The 26,190-nt window shown below is 57.5% G+C and overlaps 1 protein-coding gene across 4 annotated transcripts; it reads right to left on the reverse strand.

The window, feature by feature from the left end:
* Positions 1 to 5,877: 5,877 nt before the first annotated feature.
* On the reverse strand, positions 5,878 to 22,936 carry ANXA6 (annexin A6). 4 transcript variants are annotated; one of them, XM_064458498.1, is made up of 26 exons: positions 22,819 to 22,936; positions 20,300 to 20,360; positions 17,146 to 17,230; positions 16,750 to 16,844; positions 16,478 to 16,591; positions 16,302 to 16,392; positions 16,112 to 16,191; positions 15,979 to 16,035; positions 15,704 to 15,797; positions 15,525 to 15,620; positions 15,219 to 15,277; positions 14,819 to 14,941; positions 14,537 to 14,595; positions 14,002 to 14,080; positions 13,034 to 13,115; positions 12,681 to 12,775; positions 12,130 to 12,243; positions 11,453 to 11,543; positions 10,640 to 10,719; positions 10,385 to 10,438; positions 9,127 to 9,144; positions 8,169 to 8,265; positions 7,799 to 7,894; positions 7,457 to 7,515; positions 6,570 to 6,692; positions 5,878 to 6,248 (listed from the first exon to the last, which is right to left on the reverse strand). In XM_064458498.1, exons 2-26 carry the CDS (start codon positions 20,315 to 20,317, stop codon positions 6,189 to 6,191), a joined length of 2,019 nt encoding a protein of 672 aa, XP_064314568.1. In that variant the 5' UTR covers positions 20,318 to 20,360; positions 22,819 to 22,936; the 3' UTR covers positions 5,878 to 6,188. The 4 variants fall into 4 exon arrangements, with proteins under 4 accessions (XP_064314568.1, XP_064314569.1, XP_064314570.1 ...); XM_064458499.1 differs by lacking the exon at positions 22,819 to 22,936 and adding an exon at positions 22,711 to 22,768; XM_064458500.1 differs by lacking the exon at positions 22,819 to 22,936 and adding an exon at positions 20,484 to 20,502.
* Between the last annotated feature and the right edge of the window lie 3,254 nt (positions 22,937 to 26,190).

A 26,190-nucleotide genomic window follows, 5' to 3' on the forward strand; every position in this document is an offset into this window, starting at 1 on the left:
GTCAGGTATTAGTCAGCAAAATGGGGGGGGGGGGCTGTCGGGGGGCCTGTGATTCACTTTTGGACGACTGGAGAGCCTGGTTACATCATTCTCCTTGCCTGGTTTCTGAGCAACTTCACTGGGTTTGCAAACACGTCGTGGTTCTCCCCAGGGAAACTGCTGCGTCTTGTGAGAGGCGTTGTTGTTGTCCCATGTGTCTTTCCATCCCATTCTCATCCATCTCTGGAGTCAGAACAGGATGTGTGTTCCTGGGGGAGCAGGCAGGAGCTGGCTCTTCTAGGGGAGCCAGGCAGGTGGTGGTGTGCTGAGGATGCAGGTAGTCCCTGGAGATCATCCACTAAGACAACTGATAGTCAAAACCAAGGTTGGAGCCAGCTGGTGCTGGAATAAACACCAAGGGTTTAAGTGCTTCTGTTTTATAGAGGCCAATTCCAGCTCCCCAGCTCCTCACCAGCAGGCACAAATTTGTACCTGGCAGGATGTTTGGTCTACACTCGCCAGGTGTGAACTGCAAGGCCTGAAAAGTGCCTTGCTTTAGACTGGCTGGTTTGGGTGGTAGGAACATGGGTGTTTGGCAGGAGGGGTGAGGAGCCATGGGGTCTGGGGCCTGCCTGCACCCAAGGGCCCATGGAGGTGGTCAGCCGATGGTGCATTCTCACCCAATGCCTCTCCATCTCCCTAGCCAGCTGCTCTTTGTGTTTCTACCTGAGGTCGCCAGCTCAGACTGGCCCAAACGCCAGAACAAGTTTCACTATGAAAACCAAAGACTTTTGGTCCCGTCGGTCCTTCCTCATTCCCTTGGTCCTGCCATGCTTCCAGGAGAGGAAACTCACCTGATGGCAGCTGCGATTCATAAGCAAGCCTGTGTGGCTGTGAAGATGTGTTCATAGCTGACACTTTTACATACTAGGGTTATTTTTTGGCACCGAGTGCTGGTCCAGCACCTTCAGCAGAGGCTCGTTCATGTGAAGGCACCCTGATTGCTTCCATGTTTGTGACAGTGCTGTGGGAAATGGGGTCAGAAGGAGCACCGGCCGCGAGTGGAGATGGTGGAGCTCTCCTGTCCTCTGCTCTTCCTAGTTTTGGTTCAGGACTAGCTTCCTCCATGTTGACCCCACTCAGGGGTGAGCAGGGTGGGCCTTGTGCATGTCTGGTGGTGCGGACCCCGAGTGGAAACGGCCCAGCAGTCTGAGGTGCCCAATAAATCCACCTGCTGTCAGCGCTGCTGGGTGAACGGAGTGCATTTCAACCCTGATGGGGCCACCCAGAACCTGGCTGTCATGGGTGGCCATGCAAGGGAGCTGGCCTTGGAGCAAGGTGGGAGCAGAGAGACAGCTGCAGAGCAGGTGGTGGGTGCAGCCGGTTTGGCACAGCACCCTGGGGCTGCTTGTGGGCTTAGCTCTGCAGGGGGCTGCAGGGTGCTACCGATGGGTGCCTCTCGGCATCAGCAGTGGGTTTTGCTGGCTGCTGCTGCTTGTGCCGCACTCATCTGATGCATCCCGATGCTCCAGCAAGGGAAGGGAAGCAGAAGACCCACAGTGACGCTGTGAGAGCAGGGAGGAAGCTCCAGCCGCAGGAGGGGATTTCCAGAACATTGCGATCTGCTGCCTATGCAAATCAGGAACTCAAATTAACCTGGCAGGATGGGAGGGCTTTGGGATGGAGGGTGAGGGAGAGGCAGGGCAGGGAGCCTGGGAGAGTGGCCCGCTGGGAGAAGGAAGGAGGGAGCGTGGAAGGGGTTGGGGTTGGGATAGGTGAGGGATGAGCAGAGGGATGGAGAAGGGAGGTGCTGGGGAGCGGTCTTACTCCCCCAGACCTCCTGCAGCGCCCTGTCTTCACAGGGGATTGGAGTCACACCATGGCTTTCCAGGGATGCCGGGCTGCTTTTGCTTTGCTGGGTTTACACTCTTGCTGAACGAGAGCTCTCTTCTCTCTCCGCCTCTGGCATGTGAGGCAAGGCTCAGTGTCACACACTTCGCAGGAGATCACCACCTCCTGCCTTCCTCCACAGCCTCGTTGTCCTCCCCCCTCTCTCCTCCACAGTCAGCAGGGAATGGGTTGTGGTGGGACCTGGTGCAGCCCCACAACAGATAAACCAAGAGCTGTGGGAACTGGGTCCGAAAGTGCTCTAAGGGTTTCTTTTCGTGCCTTAAGCTTTGAATTATTCAGACTCCAAATCAGTAAGATCAACAACAGACACAGAGGGGATTTTCCCCTCTTCCTCTCTCACCAGGCCATGTCTCATCCGCCTGCAATGCCTGAGAAAAGGGCTCCTCAGCAGTCATCGTGTCCTGGAAGGCCAACTCCAGGGATGATGGTGTGGGAAGAGCAGCCCCAGTGAGCTCAGCCATTTCCCCAGCCTCAGCTCACTGCAGGGAACAGGCTGCCCACGAACAGCATGTGACCGTGAGGGGCGAGGCTGCTTCTTCCTCCTTTGGCTTAGAAGAGGAAGAGCTGAAGAAGAAACCTCTGCCAGCTCCCAAAACTGAAGGCTGGGTTTCTCCCCTCTAGGGGAACAGGAGGACAGTGGGTGGGATGAAAGTGGATTGCTGATGTTGCAGCATTGGGCCAAGGACCAAGACCAACGTCCCGTCCCGTGTGTCACTGCACCAGATGTGGCTCCTCCCAGGTTCTGGTAGTAAAGAGGATCTGCAGTGGCCCCTGGAGCTGACTCAGAGGGAGACGTCTGACCCTCTGCAACGAAACGTGGGCTCGCGGAGTTTTTTGCGTGTTGCAACCTGTGAAATCTGGCATTGGCTTTGCCTGGAAGTGAGTCCTTGCCCCCCAGCATTGCTGGTCAATGTGCACAACAGCCACGTGCCAGGTGCTGGTGTGTAAATCCCAGACCCCAGCAGCGGCTTCCCTGCGGCAGCCCTGAAGGCTGAAGTGTGTGTGGTCACCACGGACCTGCCTCCAGGCTTTGCCCTGCTCACAGCCGTTCTAATTCTTTCCCTTTTTTGTGCCTATTGTTTTGTCCTCCCCTTTCCTTTCTTTGCCTTCCTTGAGCCGCTTTCCTTCTTGTTGATCACAGAAAGAAGGCGTGAGATCTGCCACTGATTGCCCTCGGATTGGGCTGGTCAGAACCAGCGGATGGAGTGGAGGTGTTCCTGGAGAGCGGTGCTATGAAGTGTATTTTCTCTAGAGATCAGGACGCTACAAGGATGAAGCTGCTCTGTCTGAAGGGTCTATGACCCACCCACTTGTAGAGGGTTTCATGGACAAAACAGTCCTCACTTGGGGAATTTTTATTTAATTTATTGTCAGTTAACACAAATCACTAGTGAGTGATTTGGGCGTTAAACAAAACAAGTGTTCTTCCTTCCCCAGGCTTGGCTTAGGCCAAACATATTCTTTCCCCTTCCTAGACTCAGTGTTCTGTGTTTCACCGCAGGTTACATTCACTCTGTCCCAAATCCTTTGGCAAGGTGACAAGTCACGTCTAACCTTCTGACTGCCTCTTCTCTGTGCTTCTTACTGGGTTTCTTCCACTCCTCTGTGCTTCTCCATGTCGCAGGGTCCACAGCCTGTCTTGGTGCTGCTGGTCCCAGGCTCCTCTTGGTTCACTTGGAGCCCTTCTCGAGCAACACCCCTGCCCAGTGACTCCTCCTTCCTCATGGCTGCTTTTAACCAGAGTGTCTCATTTCTCTGGGCCTGGTGTGGAGTCCTCAGGCTCTCCAGCATGGGAAGGCAGCAGGAGTTTAATTCACTTGGCAGTGGGATATGCATCTACTCGACGCATGACACCAAACAGGAGCAGGTCTCCAAAGAGGAGTTCACTGCAAATTCATCAACCTCTGCAAGAAAGCATCAAGGTGAAAATCGGGGACAAAATGCCTCAGGGGCAGAGTGAGTCCCAGAGGCCATGCTTGTGCTTCCCAGGATGCTGTCAGCCTCCTGGCATTGCCCTTGGGGTGGGCAGTTCTGCTGAGCTCAGCCCAGTTTGCGGTTCTCCCTGGTAGGGCAGCCCCCTGTGAGCAGCCTTGGTGTGCTGCCAACCGCAGCAGCATTGGGGTGGGATGCTGAAATACCCTGTGTTTAATTAGGATATTGAGTGTGCTTAAGTATTTTCATCGATTAAAATGCCTCCGGCTGTTTCTGCTCCAGCTTACCGACTGCTGCTGGAGATGGATTACTATGGAGTGGGGCAAGATGAAAGCTTTTTGGCAGCAGGACTTTCCAGGAGAGGGAGTTGCTCTGAGGAGGAAATCCCATCTCACTCTCTCTCTTCGTGTCCCCAAACACTGTGTAACTCCAGTATCTTGCCCTCATCATAGGAGCAGCCAGCAGTGGGTGCCAGAGAAATTCCTGGCCTTGGGACCGGAGCACTCAGGTCAGCCGGACATCCTGGCGGCAGCATTGCCCTGAGACGGCATGGGGACCGGCCCCAAGGAGCTGCCTGGGCTCACTTGTGGTCCTGTGCCACTCGGAGGCAGCTGGGCTGTGGTGATGGAGTCACCGGGCACAGGCTTATAGCAACTGTGGTACAGCCAGAAATTTCACTGGAGTGTTTAAATGTGTGCCCAGGGAATACTCCCCTCCTTGTGTCACCCCAAAAGCCTGTGTTTTGACAACAAGAAGGAGGCAGGATGATAGCTCACGTGTTGCAGCTCTGTGCTAATGCCGAGCAGATTTCCCCCCTGCTCTGGAGGAGCAGAGCTCCACTGCCCAAAATCTGATCCTCCCAGTGGTGCCACGTTGTCTCCTGAGCCCGAAAACTTCCTTGGACACTGCAGCTGGGTCCCTGAGAGCACTGTTCCCAGCTGCGGGGATGTGGCCAGCTCTGCTCCCCACAGTCACTGTGCCGTGTCTAGCTTCCAGTAGCCTCACGCCTCTGCTGTGAAGCTGAGAGCTGCAGTGCTGAGCTGCAGGAAGAGACGGGCAGATGAAGATCAGGGTTATATCCTTCCTTCAAAACATCATCTGCATCTGCTCAAAGCTTTCGCAGCAGGTTCCCAGCCAGGCAGGTGACCCATGAGCTGCTGTGGGTGTGAGGTGGGCTCAGTCCACCCAGGTGCCACCGGGACTGGGACGCCCATTCCTTATTACACACAGAGGAGCTCAAATCTCTCTGGGAGAGAGTGAAAAATCTTCAGCCAGGCCATTTTCCCCTAACAAAGGTGATTTTATTACAAGGGGATGTTTTACAGGAAGGCATCAAGGGAATTTTCAGTGTATGTTATTACCAGCTGAGTTGTTTCACCTTCTCTGGTTTGTCTCTACATGCTGTTTCTCAACCTCAGCTGGTTTTGAAGTGTTATAATAATATTGTGTTATTATTCCTAATGCTGCTTTGATATTTTGAAGGTGCAGCTTTCCTCACGCAGCTGTTCTGAGGAAGACTTGGGTGTTTAAGACTTTTTGTTCTGACTTGGAAACAATTGAAAGTGCTGGAATTTCCCACTTTTGGAAATTCCAGTTCTTTTCTCCTGGGCGGTGTGGGGAAGCGCAAACATAAACTGTTTGGGGGTGTAGCTCCTATGGCATGTGCCTTTCAACTGCTTCTTCAGCAGCTTGAAAGCACAGGAAACTGCGTGCAAGGATGGGTGGATGCCATCAAGTCCGATTTGTATCTGTGTTTTATAAAAGCATCATCCACACAACAGCACAAACCCTGCCGGGGGTTTTCAGAGGCATGAGGTGAAGTTCTCAGTGAAACCCCTGCACTGCTGCCAGCCCCAGACGCATTTCCAGCCCCTTTCTCAGCGGTGGGGGACCACGCAGTCCTCCTCAGAGGGCCTTCGGAGTCTCCAGGGCCCTCCCTGGGGCTGGGGCAGGGCTCCTGCCCATGTTTGCAGGAGCAAGGAGATGCTGAGACTCCTCAGCACGGGCTCAGTCCCACCAAAACCTGCCCCAATAAATTGACAGCTCTTGCCCCAGTGTCAGCAACAGAAAAGTTTTATTTATGAGATTTAAAATTGTCTTCTCCATCTGGGTAAATTCCTGTGTTAGTGGTATGTTTGGGTATGAATTATTTTGCACCAAGACAGACAATAATCCCCCTACCCAGACCCCTCTGCTCCCCTCCCCGAGACTTCCGCGCTTGCAATGTGGTGCCACTTTCCAACGCAAAGTGAGTAGTCCTCTGCAGGGATCCAAGTGTCCCCTGAAGCCCCCGAAGCTGCAGTGACATCAAGGCGGTGGGTGCATGCGTGCTGGCTCAGACACGAAGAAGGGGCACCCGCGGATGCTTAGTCCTCCCCTCCGCACAAGACCAGCAGGGCCTTGCGGTAGTCGCCAGAGGTGTCCTTCTGCAAGAAGGAGACCCATGTCAGAGAACCGCCTACTGATGCTTGCCCTGGGGAAGCCCAGCTCAGGGCACTGGGTGCAGGGAAGGCATAGCTCCATGCCCTGCCGCCCTGCAGGCGTCTGTGCAGCAGTGGAAAGTGTAGGTACAGCCCCTCTACAGCCAGAGCTGTGTACCGTGGCTGGCTGGGGCAGGTTCCCCCTCCCCAGGTGATGCTCAGCCCCTGTGCCACTCACGGCATGGCTCACGGCTCGGGTCCCTGCAGGGCTCATGGCCAGGGCTCATCCAGACAAGGTGACAAGCTGGGATGCCCATGTCCGCTCACCTCAATCATGTGGTGCAGCGATTTGTCGAACAGGTCTATGAACTCGCCCCGGATGTTGAACAGGTCGATCTCGCTCCGGGAAATCATGATCCGGGTGAGGGTCCTCTCATCCGTGCCAGCACCCTGCAAAGGGGAGCTTGAACAAATAATCCTGGAGGGGCTGGGACTCAGGGGCCCTCCCAGCATCTACAGGACAGTCCAAGCTGAGGATTGGGTCCAGAGGAGGGCCACACAAATGATCAGAGGGCTGAAGCACCTCTCCTATGAGGACAGGCTGAGAGAGTTGGGTTGTTCAGCCTGGAGAAGAGAAGGCTGTGGGGACACCTTACTGTGGCCTTTTGGTGCTTAAAGGGGGCTTATAAGAAAGATGGGGACAGACTTTTTAGTAAGGCCTGAAGTGACAGGACAAGGGATAGTGGTTTTAAACTAAAAGAGGGTAGATTCAGACTAGATATAAGGAAGAAATTTTTTATGATGAGGGTGGTGAAACACTGGCACATGTTGCCCAGAGAGGTTGTGGAGGCCCCATCCCTAGAGACATTGAAGGTCAGGTTGGATGGGGCTCTGAGCAACCTGATCTAGTTGAAGATGCCCCTGCTCATGGTGGGGGGCGGACAGACTAGATGATCTTTAAACGTCCCTTTCAATCCAAAATATTCTATGATCTCTCCTTGGACACGTGCTGGGCTTGCCGCTGGCAAGACACAAGCCTGCCACGTCTCCTGCTAACCCCAGTATTGGTTTGAGCTCAGCCCTGCCCAGCTCCCTCAGGGATGGCCCAGGGAAAAACCCCATCACTGCTGTGGGGTTAAATTAGAGAGTTCCAAAGGTTGTCTGCCCAGCATAGCCCCCTCCCACAGCCTGGCCCCAGGAGAGCCCATCTGCACCTTCATGGACTTGTAGAGCTTGTCAGCGAAGAAGGCTGGCTTGTTCTTCACACTCCGGACTGCAAGACAGAGGAGAGAGAAAGTGGGCTCCTTGCTTGTGGCACCCAGGGGACACATCACAGCGAGGAGCTATGCCACCCATTGGGTCAGCTGCAAACCCCTCCTTGGTACAGGGGTGCAGGTTTGGCCATGTAAGGTGCCCTGACCGCATGCCATGCTGGGAGCCTCCGTGGCCCAAAGACAGCAGGAATCTGGCATCATTTTGCCTTGGCAGAGGCAGGCAAAGGGGCTGCCTGCCCTCTGGGGAGCCCTGCCCCGAGGAAGCATCCACTGGGTACTGACCGATGGCTAGGAAGGCATCCCTCACATCTCCTGACATCCGCTTCCTGATGGCATGCTCCACATCATGGTTCGTCAATTTGATGAAGTCCTGAAACACTGGGGATGGGAGAGGAAAGCGTCACTGCCGAGCGTTCCGTCCCAGCCCTGGGCACCAAGGAGACCCAAGCCTCAACCATGGAGACTTCTGGACCAGATGGGACCAGAGCAGGCTTTGGTCACTTCAGCCACCCACACCAAATGCCATCTCCTCCCACCACTGGGGAGACAGGGCCACCCCAACTTCCTGCTGCCCAGGAGTCCCATCCAGCCCAAATCAAAGCATTTGTGACACAGCTGACCGTCCAGCAGCGATGGAGAAATGTGGTCCTACCTCTGCGGAGGTGGGGGTAGCTGCGGGTGCAGAGGATGCTGAGGAAGCGGGTCTCCAGGGAGTCGCTGGAGTCGTTGCTGGAGACATCAGCAAGTTTCTGGGAGAGCATCCGAGAGTGAACAGAGAGGCAGGGGGACAAGCATAGCAGAGAGGGGCAAAGATGTTAAGTGGCCTTTCCTGGGACAGCCAGTCCTGAACACCCTCTTGCAAAGAGGGTGGCCTCTGATGAGCAGGAAAACAGCTTTTTTTTGGCCAAAAAAGGCATTTTGTGCGTATGGATGTGAAGGTGCACAGCTGCACACTCACACATTACCTCTGAAAAGATATGTTCCAGATTTATGAGAAAAGCTTTGCAATGCTCATGGTTAAGATTTTTTTTTTGTCCTTTGGGGAGGATGTTTTGGGGGTGACCAACATTGAACAGGAAATGCAGAGCTGCCAGACACAGGAACCACCCTCCACTCTGGGCTGCAGCAGTGCTGCCCACGGGTGAAACGGCTGCCACCCCTGCTGCGGGGCTGAACTGGGAGGCTGCACATATTGCGCCTGTTAGGCTATTGCAGTAGAAAGTCACCCCTTCCCTAATTCCCACTTTTGGTGAGCCAGGGAAGCTGGCTCCGAGTCTCAGGCTGCCAGGAACATGGGTCCTGCGTGCAGGCAGCAGACAGGATTGGCCCCCAGCCCTCCCAAGGGCAGGAAGGTGGCTTTCCCTCTCTCCTGCCCTGCTCTCTCCCTGCCCAGCGCTGCAGGGAAATGCCCTCATGCAGGTCCCATCTGTCCCCTTGCCACCCGATGCTCATGCAAGGACCCTGGAGCCCTGAGCAAGCAAGCACAGCCTGCATGGCCAAAGGAGCCCTGGTGCATGGGGCTGCTCCTCCCAGCCCCAGCCCTGCATCCGAGGACCCCAGCATCCCTTCAAACATGCAAAAGGATGAGGAGCGAAAGGGCAGGCACTCACCAGGGTCTCAGCAACAACCTGGCAGAGAGAAAGAGAGAGAGAGGAAGACAACAGGGTCATAAGGTGCTGCTCAACCTTTATCCTTCCCTGACAAAGTGAGGGAAGCCTAGCAAAATCCCCCCCAAATGACCTGTCTCCAGCTCCCCTGCTTCCCTGTGAGTGGGCCTGATCTTTGGGCCTGTGTCCTCCAGTTTGTACCCCACACTGCTAGCTGGGGGGGGGTGTGGGGTGGTCTTTGGCCAGACAAAGTGAGCCCCCCACCCCTGGGTCTTGGGCACCAGCCCATTGCTCCTTGGGGAGCATCCTTGCCTGGTCCCAGGCTGGCTCACACTGGCCTGCCCGACTCTGCCAGGCACTGGCAGCAGGAGGAGGGGAAGGGCAGCTTTGCTGACAAAACGCAGCGCAGTGCCAGGCCAGATGTCGCCTGGCTGTCTCGCCCCTGTGTTTGTCATCCCTGGCTCTCTCTTCCTCTGCAGCAGGTCAAGGCGAGCAGCAGCACATGCGGCGGGGTGCAGGCAGCGCAGCATCCGCTCCCTCTGCCGGCAGCAGCCCCACTGGGAGAGCTGCCCGTCTGCGTGCTGCTGGCATGCGTGGGAGCAAGCAGCTCTGGGGCAGGACAGCAGAGCGAGAGCTTGGGTTTGGCCCTGCACTGAGCTTCCCAACCCCCTTCAGAAGAGAGCAGGAGGCCAAGGCGTACAGTCCGAGGGTCACAGGTCTCCTGGGACTGGGAGCTGAGCCAGGCAATGGGGCCCCAGCACCCCCCCCCGCACCACTTCTGGCTGCTCAGCCTTCCCCCTCCAGTCCTGGCTCACCACAGCCCAGCAAAGATGAGGCAATGATTTGGGGGCTGATGCTGGCATCCCAGCATGCTGGAAGGGTGAAAAGCAGCTTAGGCTTCAGGGCTGCCCCGTGCACAACACAAAGAGGCAGGTAGTTCCTGCAGACCAACCCAAAGCTGCATTTGAAGCTCAAGTGCCAGATTTCAGTATCAGTGTGTGTTACTGGTCCCCAGGGCTGGGACCTCTCATGGTTTGCATCTTCCCTGTGCATGCAGCAGCAGAGCCCAGAACATCAGAAATCAGGCCTGGGAGCTTTACCTTCAAGGGTGTCACTTCACCTGTCATTTCCCCCTGCAGCTTACAGAGGCCCTGCCCAGCAGCATTTGCTTCCCTGAGGATGCAATTTCTAAACCAGGGGATGGAACATCTTTTTTTTTTTTTTGCAGAGCCTGTAACAGCACTGCCGGTAGGGTTCTTACCTTGGCATCTTCGTGTGCTTGTGTGAGGTTCTCTGGTCCTTCATCGCGGTTGCCCTGTGGTTCAATACAAAAATCATGGAGCTGGGGAGAGGACATCTCCCGGGAGAGCCCCAAGCAAGGGGGTGGCACACAGGGTCCAGCAGTGCTGCCCAGCCAGGCGGTGGTGATTTATCTTCTCCATAGCCACTGTCCTTGCAGACACCCGCTGCTGCCTGCAGCAGGGAGGGGACAATCCCCAGCAAGAGCTGCCCTTACCAGAGCCAGGGAGACGAGAATCCTCTTGAAATGCCCCGATGTGTCAGAGCTCAGGTCATCTTCCAGGCGCTTGTGGTAGGCTGTGGAGAAGGGCAACGGCTGAGCCTGCACCCTACCTGCAGCTCTGCTTCCCACCCACCAGCGCCCATTGTGCCTGTGATCCCCGTGGGGCCTGTAGATGGTGGTGGCCATCCTCCAGCCTTTGCACGGCTGAAGCAGATGCCTCCATCTGCTATTGTGAGGCCTGGGGAGGAGGGGATTACCTCAGCAGCTCTAATGCCCTGGGCAGGCGGACAGCCTCTTGCTCCAGGTGCTCTCAAGGGAAAGGGATCTTTGTGAAAGAGCTCTCATGGGAGAAGACATTGGTGGCAGAGCTGGGGCATGTCACTGTGACACAGAGAGGGGCCAGGACTAGCACTCTGTGAGGCGCGACCAGCCACAGAGCCATCTGTTTAAAACCATGGGGTTTCTGAAGGAGAAGAGGCTGGGGATTTAACCTGGAGCTTACGGCTCTTGTTCCCTAGGGAGGAGGGGGCATGGATGGAAGGGGAAGAGAAGCGCAGGGTCTAGGGATGTGAGAAATCACAGGATGGATTTGAGGGCTCCTGCCAGCCTCATCCCAGGTTTCCACTTCTCTTTAATAAGGTGTTGGAGCTGGAGAAGAGCTGCTGTTGCCTGGAGGGACTAATAGACCTTCACAGCACCAAGCCATGGACCCAACCCAGAGACAAAAATTGTACCCCAGGCTCTTGAAAGGGTCTCAAGCAGTGTTAAATGTGGCCCGTGCCCAGGACCTGGTGCTCCCCACCGTACCTTCCTGATACGCCTTGTTGATAGCTGTGATCTCCTGGTTGTTCCGCGTGGCCATGATTTCGATGAGGACACTCTCATCTGTTCCGGCTCCCTGGAAGAGAGCGGCATGGTGGGGTGCTGGACGGGGACATGGTGGCACCACCCCGCCAGTGCCAGGCAAGGAGGGGCTGCTCTGACCCCAGGGCTACAACATGCCAAAAGTCCATGTCCAGCAAATGGCCCCAAGGGCTGGTAGGAACCAGCACAAAAGTGTCCAAGTGTGCTGCTAGTGGGGTCCCAACTGGTGTGACTGGTGGACAGTGCTGCACACCACTGGTTTGCCCCTACCCTGGCTCTCCTGTGGCTGCCTGCGCCTGGCAGGGCACTGCTCCTGCTGCAAAGTGGGGATGCTCTGTAAAGCACTGGGAGGCCTCCCTGAGAGGCTTTGCATATGAGCTGGTTAGAGCATGCTGGGCTGCAAAGAGGCCAAACGGGACTCCCAGCAGATCTTGAGTGCAAACCAGGTCCTTGTCCTGGTGCTTTCTGCTCTGCTTTCCTTCTGCACAGGAGACGAGAGCCTGGGGGTGTGTGAAGCTGGGGTGCACTCACAGCCCTAGGCTAGTGGCAGTGTGGGTAAAACCACAGCGAAAACTGCCGTCCCTACGTGCGGAAGCCGATACCACCAGCGTGGCAGTTACCTCCACGGCCTTCCTCAGCTGCTTGGCATCGTACTGCGCCGGCGTCAGCATGAGCCCGAGGATCAGCTTCGCCAAGCTGCCCGACAGCTCAGATTTCAGGTCTGCCATCAGGTCCTGCAAAAGCGTTTGAGGGTTCAGTCCTCAGCCCCTTCTGCAGGGGTGGTCCAGCTGAGGCAACACCAGGGAGAAAATGGGAGGAGAGTGTGGAGGTGGGAGACATCTGGGAAGACCCTTGGGGTGGTCTACTGTCACATTTTGTGGGGTGGTTTTGGGGAGATCCTGGCTCTGGAATCCTCTGTGTGGGACCAAGGATGGGGCAAGTGAAGGGGAAGGGACACCCTCCCCTTGGGCTGGTGGTTCACCCAGAGCAGGAGGTTGCTTTGACAATTCGGTCTTCCTTGGGGGAGTCATGCTGGAGCAAATTGGGGTGCTCTGGCTGCCCGCTGCTCCCTGGGCAGGATTTCTGTCAGTGAGGGGCAGATCTCTGTGTGGGAAGGGGCAGGATGTGGGCAGAAGGAAGGAGCAGGGTGGGAAGGGGGGGCTGGCAGTACCCTGCCATAGTGAGCCTTGTAAGCTTTTAGGATCTGCTGCCTCTGGGCGTTGCTCCTCTTCGTCACCACCTCGATGATGGCCCCTTCGTCTGTGCCTGCAATGACAGCAGCAATGCTAGGGAGAGCCAGGGGGGGCCAGCAGAGCCACGCTATGTCACCCCTGACCACAGGCACATTGCTGTCCCCCGCTGTAAATGGCAAATGGGGAAGAGGAAGCTCCCACGGCTCCAAAACTGGCTCTTTTCCCCCTCCCTTGGGCTTTCATGCAGCCCTGTATGGGCCAGGGTGAGTTTTCTGCCCCAGGAGCTGTTGCGGAGCAGAAGGAAGGGGCTGGGTGCACGGTCCCCACTTACCCAGGCCCTTCATTGCCTTCCTCAGCACCTGCGCGTCCCCATCATCATTGAAGCTTCCCGCGGGCTGCACGGTTCCTCTCAGCTGTGGATGCACAGAGGGGTTTGGGTTCACCCCTGAGCTGAGCGTGTGGAGGGAGGGATGGAGAGAGAGGAGGGGATGGAGAAAGGGAGGGAAGGTGCCACCCGGCAAGCCGAGGCCAAAGCAGGTTGTGTGTTAGTGCAAGCACCTGGGTCTCAGTGAGGATGTCCCTGCCACTGTCACCCCTTCCATCAAGGGGCAAACCGTAGCCAGGCCAGCAGAGAGCGGGGAGAAGGTGGCAACAGTCCCTGGAGTTTCAGTGTCCTGCTTGGTGTTATACCCGCCTCCCCTAGCACTGGGACACCTTGGCCAGGGCCGGCCACATCAGCTGAGAGCCAAAGAGGAGTGGCTGAAATGGTGCCCGCTCCTGCCCTGTAACTCTATCCTCCCGCGTCCTTACAGCTCCCAGCACATCTCTGTCCTCCCCTTGCATGAAGGGCTCAGGCTGCCTTTTCTGCACATCCCCAGGCACCCTTCTGTGGGTGCCTCCAGCTGCATGCAGGGTGCTGGCTCCCCATGGCATGGCCGTGCCCCGGCCAGCCCTGGCATTGGGGTGGGCTGCCCTGGGGAGCAGGAGATCTCCGGTGGGCACCGGAGCCAGGGCTGCGTGTGATGCATTGTACAGACATGCAGGGCCTGCTGCCCCGAGGGAGAGAGGCCTCAGAGAGAGAAGGGGGTTAGTGGAGCCGGTGCGGGGGAGCCAGCCCTGCCGGTTACGCCCCACCATCCTTGTGCCCCAAAACTGGAGAACGGCATTGAGAGAAGCCGCGGAGCGAGAGGCAGAGCAGAGGTGAAGGGCTGGCCGTGCCCCACGGCAGAGAGGAGCAGCCGGGGGTCCCAAGCTGGCAGCGAGCAGAGGTGGGGTGCAAGAGGGCTGGGGGGTGCTGACCTCTACTTTGGCCACTGCGCTAAGCTCCCACATCCGATAGGCCACCTGCGCCGCCTCGGGGAAGAACTCACCTGCGGCACTGCAATGGGAGGGCAAGGACAGGGGACAGTGAGCCATGGGGGCACCGCGCCCCACCAGCAGCCACCCCCTGCTCAGCCCCGCACCCCATCCTGCCCCTCCACGAGAGGTGTTTTGTACCCATCACATTCTGGGCATGGGGGGCAGGTGGGCAGGAGCCGGGCACTTGCTGTGGGGCTGGGTGGGAATGGGGGGAAGCGGGTGGTAAATCCCAACCGCCCCCACAGGAGCATCCTCCCTCCAGGTGTTTATCTCTGCCCTGTGGGGCTGCCACTTGCCAAGAAAGGACCATGGCATCGTGGTTGGCCATGCAGAGGGGCCACAGGGTCCCCTGTACCAAACCGCTGTCACTACGTGTGCTGCTGGTCCAGGTGCTCCACCAGGCTCTGACCCAGAGGTTTGTACCCAGCACCAAGGGGATGAAGAGGGACAAACAAGGAGTGACAGGTGATCTTACTCATCGTCCCCTCCACACAGCTTCAGCAGAGCCTTCTTGTACTCCCCAGAGGTGTCCTCCTGGAAAAACAGACGGCGATGGAGAACTATGTGGCAGGGAGGGTCAAGGTAGTGCCATGGGATGGGCACATGGAGAGGGGTCTCCCCGAGCCTTGCCCTCAGAGATGGCCATCCAGCACAGGGTGGCTGAGGATGGGGCTCAGCCCTCCCACGGGCACTGGCCTTACGAGGAAGGCAGCACTAGCAGCTGCTCGGATGGTGACTGGGAACCCCTAGCACTTACCTTTATCATGTTGTGGAGAGATTTCTCATACTTGGTCCTGAACACCTCCCGGATGTCCAGCATGTCGATCTCGCTGCGGGACACCATGATGCGGATCAGCGTGTTGTCTCTTGTGCCCAGCCCCTGCAATGGAGGAGCCCCTGCATCAAGCCTGGGATGGCCAAGCAGCCCTGCTCAGCCCATCACATTTGGGACCTTCTATCAAATTTCTACCCAGCCCTGGGTCTGAAGGAATAACTCTTTTAGAGTGAAGAGCAGAGACCCCATATCACAGAAGTCCTGTCTTTATGGACCTCCATCACCCTGCCCTCCAGCAGCACCCTGTTTCAAGGGGACCCCTCCTCTGGCCGGCTCCCCACAATGCTGTGGGGACCCCCTGGAGAAAGGGCAATCCACTCACCTTCATGGCCTTGTAGAGCCTTTCAGCAAAATACTCTGCTGTGCTTCTGATGCACTTCACTGCGGGGAAATTGAGACATGGTGAGAGATGCCGGCACCTGGCTTCACCAGTGCCCCAGCCTCTGAGCACCCATGCCCCTTGGGCACCACATTCAGCATCTCCACCCGCCTTGGTAGAGCCTCCCTGAGCTCCGTGAAACCGGGTACAGCTGCAACCCCAACCCTGCTGGCTCTTGCGCTGAGCCCTCCCACCCCGGCAAGGCCAGCAGTGTGTTTCTGCAGCACTCCCCACACGGGGCTGACTTACCCACGGCCAGCATCAGCTTCTCAAAGTCACCAGAGAGCTCTCCCCGGATGCTCCTTTCGATTGGCTTCCCGGAAATCTTCAGGTACTCATCAAAGACTGCAGGACGAGAGTGAGGTGATGGCTGGAGAAGCTGCCAAGTTACCTTCAAGCCCAACCTTGAGCTTGCAGGAGATGCTCACCCAGGCGGAGGTGCTGCTTGCTTCGCCGGCCAAGGATGTAGATGAACTGGGCTTCGTCCGTGCCCCATTTCAGCTCACCGGCTTCCAGCAGGTCCTTGTGGGATGGGGAAGGCAGCACAGCCTGAGTCAGGGTGCTGCTCACGTGGGGCTCTGCCCGAGCACGGACACCTGTGGCACTCACCCACCTTCCGCAGCCCTAAGTCCAGATGGTCCCACTGCCACCAGCCCCATCCCTGCCCAGATGCCACCCCTCCCAGCTACCTGCCAAGCCTCACCTTGGCATCCTGTTCCACTAGGTCTTCGCTCACCACGTTATCCTCCTCCCTGGTGCCCTGTGGGACAGAGACAACCTCAGCCCTGCTGGGTGCAGGGACCCACCACCTACAGATACTGGACAGATGGACATACCTGAAGCAGAACGACGAGCATCTTCTTGAAATGGCCCGATGTGTCTCCAACAATGTCAGCCTCCAAGTCTCTCTCATAGGCTGGTGAAAGAAGGAGAGGTTAGTGCCTGGAGAGCTGGATCCCCTCACCTCTGCCTCTTGACCCGGCCTGAGGGGGCACAGGGCAGCCCCTGCCCTTCCCCAGTCCTCACCGTCTTTGTAGGCAGCCACCAGGTCGTGGATCTCCTGGTTGGTGCGGGACGCAAGGATCTCGATGAGGCACTTCTCATCTGTGCCAATGCCCTGCGGGCAGAGACGCAGCCCCATGAGCAGCGGGGCCAGCTGGGGTGTCCTCAGAGGGGCCCCAGCGGGCCTGCCCACCCCTTACCGCGATGGCATCTTTGATCTCCTTGGCGTCGCTGTAAGCTGGGGGCCGCATCAGGCTCACAATCAGACGCTCAAACTTCCCTGTCAGCTCATACTTGAGGTCTGCAATGAGGTCCTGGTGGAGGGGGAGAAAGGGGCTGGGGAACCCTTTGCTCCACAGCATCTCTGAGAGGGTCCAGGGAGCAGAGGATCCCTGCATGGGCTGGTTGGTGAGAGCCATGGCCACCTGCGTCTCCAGTGGGGGCATGGACCAGGGAACGCTTCTGCCATTACCTTCCCGTAGAGGGACTTGTAGGCTTGGCAGATCTCCACTCGCTGCTTGTTGCTTCTGGAGGTGATGAGGTCAAGGATGGCCTCCTTGTCGCTGCCTGTGGGGAGAGACAGGAGTCACATTTAGCCCCCATGGCTGGGTCTCACCCCCCACGGCTGGGCTCGTCATAGCCATCCTGCCATGCCCAAAGGTGCGTCTGACTCGGGGCTGGGAGGAGAAGCAGAGCTGAGCTGCCTCCAGGGAGGAAAGGAGAGCCAGGAGAGATCCTGGCACGCTGCTAATGCAGACAGGCAGCTGAAGGGGAGGTGATGCAGGATGCCCAGCCGTGCAAGGGTCAGCTGAAGGAATAGGGCACGTCAGGGTGGCCCCAGGGTGACAGTCCAGAGGAACATCCGTACCAAATCCCTTCATGGCATTGTACAAGGCCTCCGCATCCTGGCTGGCATCAAAGCCTGGAAAATCCTTCACCGAGCCCCTGTAGACCTAGGGAAAAGGAGGTGAGGTGAAAGGGGAAGGAGAAGTCCCCAGCGGAATGGGAGAAAGGAGAAGTTGAAGCTGGGCAGGACTGGGGTGAGATCTGCTCCCGCTCAGGCTGCCTGAAGACAAAGTGCAGCCTCAAACATAAACACTTGTTGTCATCAATTTTTCCTTTTCCTGTTTGCTCTCCCTACTGTGAAAATTGTTTGTGTGCAGGGTCACTGGACTACACAGCCTTCCCTCTCATACCTCACTGGCATTGCTCTCTTTTTGCTGCTTGTGCCCCATGTTTAAGCTGGATACAACCCTCCCCACTGTGCCAGAGAGAGCCGGTGGTTTGAAGAGGTTTCTTGAGCACGTTTGTGTTCCCAGCTCCATCTGGGGGGTTCAGTAGGAAAAGGGGAGACCCCACGGGAGGGTTGGAGACCCTGAACACAGAGGAAGGTATGGAAGGATCAGGGTGATCCCCCTGCAATGCAGCCAGGCTGAAGGGAGTAATGGGAGTGGATTGGGAGTGATGAAGGAAGTAATTTTCCTACCGCCTGTTGTGAGCAGGGAAACCCTCTGGATGCTGAGGATGTCCAAGCTCTGCATGGCCTCCAAGTGAGGAGCTGCATTTACAGGCACGAAATCATCGTGGACTACTAAGCCCACTGAGAAGCTCCAGAGCTGCCAACAGCTTGTCCTGCCCCAGTGTGCGCTCTTGCAGGGACCAGGCTGGTTCAAGGGGTTGGAGCAGAGATCCTGGATACAGGGAAAGGCTTTCCCAGGAGCCTGAGAAATCCTGGGGGTTGGCATGATCCACTTCTGTCTGCTCCTCTGCACCTCCAGGCTGCACAATGGGGAGCCCAGGAGCGACACCCCCAAACAGAGACCTCAGGAAAAAGCAGGGACTGGGTTTCGCCTCCCCAGGTCAGCTTTGCCCGGGGGGAGTCTGGAGCTGGACTCTGAACGAGACCAGTACAAACCCCAGGTGGAACCATATGTGAAACCAGCCTGGCCCCACATAAGGAACTGGGACACATCCCCACCGGAGGCAGGGAGCAGGAAGAGCTACAGAGCAGTGTTTCCTTTGCAGTCTTGCTGAGGAGTAGGAGGGCTGGGAGCCAGGCTGAGCTGGGGCTCTCAGTTGTGTCAGCATGCTGGGGAACTCTCAACATCCTTCCTTGACTGTGCTCATACCATGTGCCAACTGGGTGCGTACACCTCCCAGGGCTTACTTGCTCAGGATCTGCGGCAGGGCTTGTTTAAAATCCCTGGGAGCTGTACAAATGCCCAGGGCTGTTGCCAACATGGGCATCTAAAGCCAACATGTCCCCAGAAAAGATGGGCTTCAGGGAGACAGCACCCGTGCCAGCATCCCTGACACGGCAAGTGCCTCCAGGAATAAACCCAAGGGGATGGACATGGGGCAGCCCCGTACCTGTCACTCCCCCAGGCCCCATCCCAACGCTGCAGCACAACAGCTCCACCGTGCATCTCACACAGCTGGCCTCTGTGCCCCCATTTTCCAGAGGGAAACCAGCCCGGGCTGGGCACATCCCACAGGCCCTCTTGGGAGGAGCTGCTGGCACTGGTGTCCCATGTTGTGGACACCAGGCGGGGCAAGAGGAGACGCTGTCCTTCGAGGGAGACTGGCAGGCAGGAGAGGGGACAGATCGTATTGCAGGTGATTCATCCAGAGAGCTGGATTTAGCCTTGCTTCCCAGCAGCTCCTAGATCCTCCTGGCTTGGTGCAAGCTGCTGCCCACACATGTGCCTTGCAGAGACGTAAATAAGGAGCTGCAGGGCAAAGGAGGTGCCTGGAGGCAGCAGGAGGGGATGAAGGTGGCTGGAGGGTGCTGGGGTTGCATGGGTGGTTATGGGAGACATGAAGTTGGTCCTGGTTAAACAAGGAGGAGCAGCAGGGCTGTGTTTCTGCCTGCTGAGCCATTGAAGCACGAGCTGCCTGCCTTCCCGCAGTGCTGCCGTGGTGAGGGCAAGGGAAACTGAGGCAGGAGCTCAGCGCTGTGCATTGCCCCATGCTCCCTGCACTCTTGTGGGAACGAGCCCAAGGAGATGCAGAAACATCACTCGGGAGGGAAACAGCATCCTGCCCTCTGCACCCTCCTCACATGTCCATCCCCCTTTCCATCCACCAATTCAGCTGCAGGGGCCCTCTGCCTCCCCTCCTCCAGCCTCTGAGTCATCCTGGCCAGCCTGGGACCTCCCAGCTAAAAATAAGTCATGCTGGGGCCAGGAGGGTGGAAGCAAAATTCCCAGCGTGGCTTCGCTCTCTCTCACTGCATGGCTGCTCGGGGCCCTGGACCACTGCAGGGGTGATGCTCACCCATGCTGTGCCTCAGTTTCCCCACCCAGAGGCAACGACCCCCTTGGCTGGGCAGGTAGGTAATTGGGCTTGAGGCAATTATTGATTTCTCAAGGGAATGGAAAGCAGAGCCTGGCCCGCAGCAGTAGAGAAGGGAAGCTCTGGACTTGGACTCCTGCCCCGCCTAGCACAGTGCAGGCAGGATGTACCCCACCTGCAGACTGTACCCTACCAGCCACAGCTGTCCGCTGAGGCAGGGTTTTCCACCCACGCCGAGATATTTTCCTGGCTGCGAGGGAGCACCTGCTCACCCAGCTGCCACATTGCACCAGCCCTGGCTCGGAGAGGGGGGAGAAATCCAGGCTTGAGGGGGAGAGGCCAAAGTGGGGCTGCATGCCTTGCAGCAGGCTCAGGCACAGGCGGGATTTCTCTTCAGTGAAAGCCCAAATCCCCAAGCACAACATCTCTTCTTCTCCCCTTCCCACAGCCCTGCTTCTCTCGCTTATCCCACTATGATCCCAAAAGGATTTTTGCTCCTTGCTTCCCCTGCTCTCCCAGCTCCCCACCCCAGCACTTCCCCCATCTGCATCACATCCAGACAGCACTGGCTAGAGAGGCAGGAATGTAAACAGGCTCCAGGCAGCTTCAAGTCCCTTGTGCATCACTGACCGCCATCCTTGCTGCACAACGGAGATGCTGCCCCGGCTCTGCGGTCTGCCCTGTGGCACCCGTGGTACCTATGCCTGCCGTGAGTGGGTCACCCTTACCTTTCCTTTGGGTGCCATGGCTTCCCAAGCTGGAAATCACCAGAACGAGGGCAAGGAGGAGCTGCAGGAGGGAACAGAAAAGCCGACATGAGACAAAGCCGCCTCTCTGTGGGCTGCGTTAGTTAAGGGAGGCTTTGCTCCCTCCCTCGGGTGCTGCTGCCAGCTGTCGCTGAGGGTGCAGTACCCGTGGGAGGGCGGTGGCCAGGTGCTGTTGAGGAGGCTCAGGGAGAGGGGCTTTGCCAACCACCCTGCGGTCACCAGGTCCTTTGCTCTCTGGCACTGAGCTGGGGACACCGCAGGCCAGGGGCAGCGGAGATGGGCCCCCGCACAGTTTCCTGCCGGCACCAACAGAAACCGGGAAGGGAAGAAAGTGCTGAATACATGGAAATGAGTTGAGCATCCTCTGTGGGGCTGACCATCCATGCTGCACCCCGCAATTCTCCCCTGGTCGCTGCAGCCCCCAAACCCCGGCACCATCCCAGCTTCAGCAGCTGCTGGGGACACCCTGTTACTGCATGGTGCCGGGGCTGGGCACTCCCCGTGAAGTCCCACCAGCTTTATCTGAGTTTCTGTGCACCTAATCAAGGCTGCCATCAGTCCCCTGCACACAGCGGAGCCCAGGAAACGCAGTGGGGTTTCCAGGGTAATTCACCGGTTGTTTTCTAACACTAGCACCATTTATAGCTGCTACCCGTTGCGGTGTGGGCTCTCCCCAGCCCCCACAAAGAAAGTCCCCGGACGGCGCCATTTGCTCTGAGAAAGCTGACGGAAGGAGAGAAACAGCTGGAAAATGGAACGTGGCCATAAACGAACCACTGAGCGTCAGTTCCAGCCATGAGGCACTGCTCGCTCCTCGTCAGTGCTCGGCCTCCCTCCGAGACACGTTGCAGGAAAGCTCAAGGCACAGTGGGGCCGCCCTGGGGGGATTTCTGCCCCCAGCCAAGCTCGATTTCATGCCATGGAGTAAGCAGGGGAAAATCACATAAACTTCCCCGTCTTGGCCCCACATCTGTGTAAGAGTGCCCATGGAGGGGGAGACCCAGTCCTGCAGCCATCGGTGCAGCTGGGTCACCCTGCTCGGGTGCAGGAAGCCTTCTAAGCACCCGCAGGCATCCTTACTGAGGGAAGGAAGTTTTGCAGAAAAGCAGAGCTGTCTTCACCTTCCCCTCCCATTTCAGCAGGGGAGGCTGCAAGCTGCCCTTCCCCCGGCTCCTGGTTGGGGGAGAGTCCCTATGTGCCCTGTGCGGAGTGGGGCTGCACTGCGGCCAGGTGCTGGGTGGGTACCAGGACATCGCAGCCCCTGGCCCACACAGCCTTTTAATGCAACTCAGGAGCCTGTACGTGAAGCTGTGTACCCTCCAGGGAATGGAGAAAGCCCCATGTAGCGCAGCCTTTCTGCCTCGCTCCACGCATGCGGCAGCTGGGCTGAGACCGCCCGACTCATATCAGCAGTGGCAGAGAATCCCCGGCCACACCCAGTCCCCAGCCTGTCCCCACAGTGCCCCATCCCTGTCCCCCACTGTTGCTGACACCTCTGCAGAGGCCGGGGGAGCAGCCCCAGCTCTTGCCCTGCCAGCAGACGATCTGGGGAGGATACCCAGACAAATACACCACATCCGTGGGGCATGTGGCGAAACCTGGAGGCTGCAGAGCCCAGGCGTGGAGATGTACCTGCCCCCCAGAAATGATGGAGAGGTTTGTGTTGAGGGGCTTCCAGCAGAGGTAGTGCCATGAGAAACCCTAAATGATGTGCACAGCCTGTCTCCATTGCAGAACGACCCGCCCTTGCCAAAAAGCCTCTGTTCCCCCAGCAGCGTGCACCCCGCCGGCCTCTCCACAGCCCCAACATGGCTTTGGGCTCAGGGGTTTCACCCCAGGAGCCCAGCAGCTATTTTTGTTGCCCGTTGCCTGGCGGGCTCTCCTGGCACACCCAGAGCCCTGCCACCAATCATCCTGCCTGCGGGGCAGAAAGGGAGCTTCACCAGGTTAAAAAAAAGCAGCATCCATCCTCCCTGCATGGCAAGGGAGGTCCCCAAAGTGCCCTGCCCCACCCCAGTGCCAAAAAGTCTCCCTGCCCTTCTAGGGCTCCGTGCCTCTGGGGTGTCGTATGGTACGTTTGCCTGTGCAAAACTCGGCAGGTACTGAACGGGGGGATCCACCCTGACGGGCCCAGCTTGGACCCCTGCATGAAGGGATGGGTGCTTCCGCGGCCACCGCAGCGCTGGGCCATGGACAAAGGCGCATCCCAGCCAGGACACACCCATGGGCCCTGCAGCAATGCCTGCGCCCACCTGGAAAAGCACCCGCCAGTTGTGAAACCCCCCAGGATTTTGTTAAAAAGGAAGGGTTTTTCATAAAAAGAAAAAGAAAAAAAAGATCCCCCCCCTGCAGCCTCTGCTTGCGTTGCTTACCACCCGACCAGGGCTTTCCTCCCCTCGCACGCCGCCACGGTGGCTTTGCACACCAGCAGCGTCCCCTCGCCCGCCAGCGCGGACCCCCGCGCGCCAGCACACACTTACGAGCGGCACCAAGGTCCGGCCGGGTGTGCTTGCGGGAACAGCCGGCGCGCTCGGTGCGTACTGGTGGCCGTATGCTCGTCCTTGGTGTGCAGCTGTTTCCTCCCGGCGAGACGTCACTGCTCACGAGCCCTCCAGTCCCCGCCTGCCGTGGCACTGGGGTCAGGGCCGCACTCCCACCCTCGCCGCCATGCCACACCTCAGCCCCTCGGTTTTGGGCGCCCACGGTGCAGGGGGACCCAATGCCACCTGCAGAAGCACCCTGCCCCTGCCAGGATGTGGGGAAGGGGGTCACTCAGCAGAAAAGCCCCACTGGTGTGTGCAGGGGCTGCATGCCAGCAGCAGTGACATGCAGAGTGCAAGACGATAACGGTGATTGCTCTACAACTGCGGAAATTTCACCCCCTTCCGTCCCCCCTGCCTCGGTTTCCTGGTGAACACCGGGGTGCAGGGTACCCCACTGCCTCCTGGACTGGTTCTGCTGCCAGCCACCTCTGCCCGCAACAAAACACCCCCTTCCCTGGTTGTGGTTGGGAAATGTCCATCCCTGGCTCTCTCTGCAAAAGCCAAGGGGGGGAGCTGGCCCCCTAGGACCTGCCTAAGGGGGAAGGTGCTGACCAGGGCTCTGCAAGGAGCATCCGTGGGGCAGGAGCCAAGCTGGCACAGGGAGTAGGGGGGTGAGGCAGCTTGTTGTCCCCCCCAGCCTTCCCTCCCATGCTGCAGACACAGGGATGAGAAGACTTTGCAGCATAGCCATGGGTGGAGATGCAGGTTGAATCTCTCTCAGATGCTCCTGGCAAGCTGTACCGCTGCCTGCAGTGCGCCGAGGCTGCTTCCTTCCCTGCCTTGCCCAGGTTAACCCTATTCCTTCTTTACCACCACCCTTTGCCCCCAGTCAGCACAGAAGCTGCACAAGGGCTGGAGGGGCTCCCTGGAAGCCATGGGTGGTGGTGTCTGTGCTCTGGCTGATACCAGCAGGAGCAGATAAAACCAAGTCTCCCTGGAGACGTTGAAAGCTGCTGGCATGTAACCTTTCAGGCATCCAAGCCCTGGTGGTACCCGTGGCTATAGCATCTCGCTGGGGCTGCAAGGCAGCTGAGCTGCTCAGCCCTGCCTGTCCTGAGAGCTGGGTGTGTGGGCAGCAGGGACCTCAGGCTGGATGTGGCATGCCTGATGGCTGACCTGCGGCCACAGGGATGTACCCCCCAGGGGCCTGGAGGCACCCTGGGAGGGTGAGGCCCTTATGGGCAGCTAGCACTGGCTGCTCCTTAATGCCCTGTTGTTCTCTCAGGGCGATGTTCCCTTGGGCTGGCGTTGGTGTCCGGAGACCTTGCTCATGTGAGACTGCGTGGGTGACAAGGACGTCTTTGTTCACCCTGCACTGCAGTGCAAGACAACAGGCTTGCTCTCCTCCTGGTGCCCTGGCTGTGTCACGGTGTGCTGAGCCCCACTGCCCCAGAGGTGCTAGCCCGGCAGCTCACAGGGGGCACTGGGGGTGTGGGGCTGCCCCGTCCTGGTTTCAGCTGGGATAGAGTTAATTTTCTTCCTAGTAGCTAGTATGGGGCTATGTCTGGGATTTGTGCTAGAAACAGTGTTAATAATGTGGAGGTATTTTAGTTGTTGCTAAGTAATGCTTACACTAGTCAAGGACTTTTTCAGCTCCACATGCTCTGCTGGGTACACAAGAAGCTGGGAGGGGGCTCAGCCAGGACAGCTGACCCCAACTTACCCAAGGGATGTCCCATACCATATGACGTCATGCTCAGCATATAGAGCTGGGAGAAGATGGGGGAAGGGGGGACATTTGGAGTGATGGCACTTGTCTTCCCAAGTCACCGTTAGGTGTGATAAAGCCCTGCTTTCCTAGAGATGGCTGAACACCTGCCTCCTATGGGAGGGAGTGAATTAATTCCTTGTTTTGCTTTACCTGTTAAACTGTCTTTATCTCAACCCAGAAGTTTCCTCACTTTTACTCTTCTGATTCTCTCCCCCACCCCACCAGGGGCAGAGAGAGTGAGCAGCTGTGTGGTGCTAAGTTGCCAAATGAGGTTAAAACACAACAGCCCCATACAGCCAGGGCAGCCTTGTAGTTAGAGCGTGCACCTATGCTTTAGGTGCTCTGGATCTGCTTTGTTCCTGCATGGCTGATGCCCCTGTTCTCTGTTCATTACAAGCTGAAGGATGTGCTGAACTACATCACAGCTTAAAAGGCTTTTGTCCCTAAATACTGTAAGCAGACTCGGCCTGAGCACTGTCTACAATAAAATCAGAGTTAATTTCTCATCCCCAAAAATGCATCTCCCAGCTTCTCCTCAAAGCCCAGACTTAGTCCTCTTCTCCAGAAGTGCTGAAGACCAGCCAGATCATACCATATCCTTTCCCTGATAGGAACAGCCCTAGAGAACAGCTGTATGAGGGCCCGAGGGTGCTTATATGCCTTACTGGCCCTGAGCAGCCTCACCTGGACCCCCACCCACACAGCCCTGAGTCCCCATTTAAGCTCAGCCCTGGACTCACTCCAGCTCTTGCTTGCACTCTGCTGCTTAGCCCCTGCAGGCTGTACCTTAGAGGAAGGTGCTATGTTAGGGTTATTTCTGGTCATACAGTGCGCCCACTGCTGAACGAGGAAGGGGCCCTGGTAACACAGGACGCAGAGAAGGTGGAGTTACTGAAGGCCTTCTTTGCTTTGGTCTTTACTACTAAGGCTGGCCCTCAGGCATCTCAGCCCCCAGAAGAGAGAGAAAAAATCTGGAGAAAAGAAGGCTTACCATTGGCTGAGAAGGATTGGGTCAGAGATCACCTATGCAAACTGCATCCTTGCAAATCCATGGGCCCTGTTGCAATCCACCTACGAGTGCTGAGGGAGTTGGTGGATGTTCTTGCTGAGCCACTCTCCATCTTTGAAAGGTCATGGAGGACAGGAGAGGTGCCTGAGGGCTGGAGGAAAGCAAATGCCACTCCAATCCTCAAGAATGAGGACCTGGGAATCTATAGGCTGGTCAACCTCACCTCATCCCTGGAAAGGTGATGGAGCAGTTCATCCTGGAGGTCATCTCCAGGCATGCAGAGGACAAGAAGGTTATCAGAAATAGCCAACATGGATTCACCAAAAGAAGATCATGCTTGACCAACCTGGTAGTCTTCTATGATGGCATGACTGGCTGGGTCAACAACGGGAGAGCAGTGGATGTTGCCTATCTTGACTTCAGTCAAGCATTTGTCACTGTCTCCCATGGCATCCTCATAGACAAGCTAAGGAAGTGTGGGCTGGATGAGCAGACAGAGAACTGGCTCAACAGAACTCAGAGGGTCATGATCAAGAGGGCAGAGTCTGGATGGAAGCCTGTCACTAGTGGTGTTCCCCAGCGGTCTGTG

Source organism: Phalacrocorax carbo, chromosome 8, assembly GCF_963921805.1.
Source record: "Phalacrocorax carbo chromosome 8, bPhaCar2.1, whole genome shotgun sequence".
Lineage (NCBI taxonomy): Eukaryota > Metazoa > Chordata > Aves > Suliformes > Phalacrocoracidae > Phalacrocorax > Phalacrocorax carbo.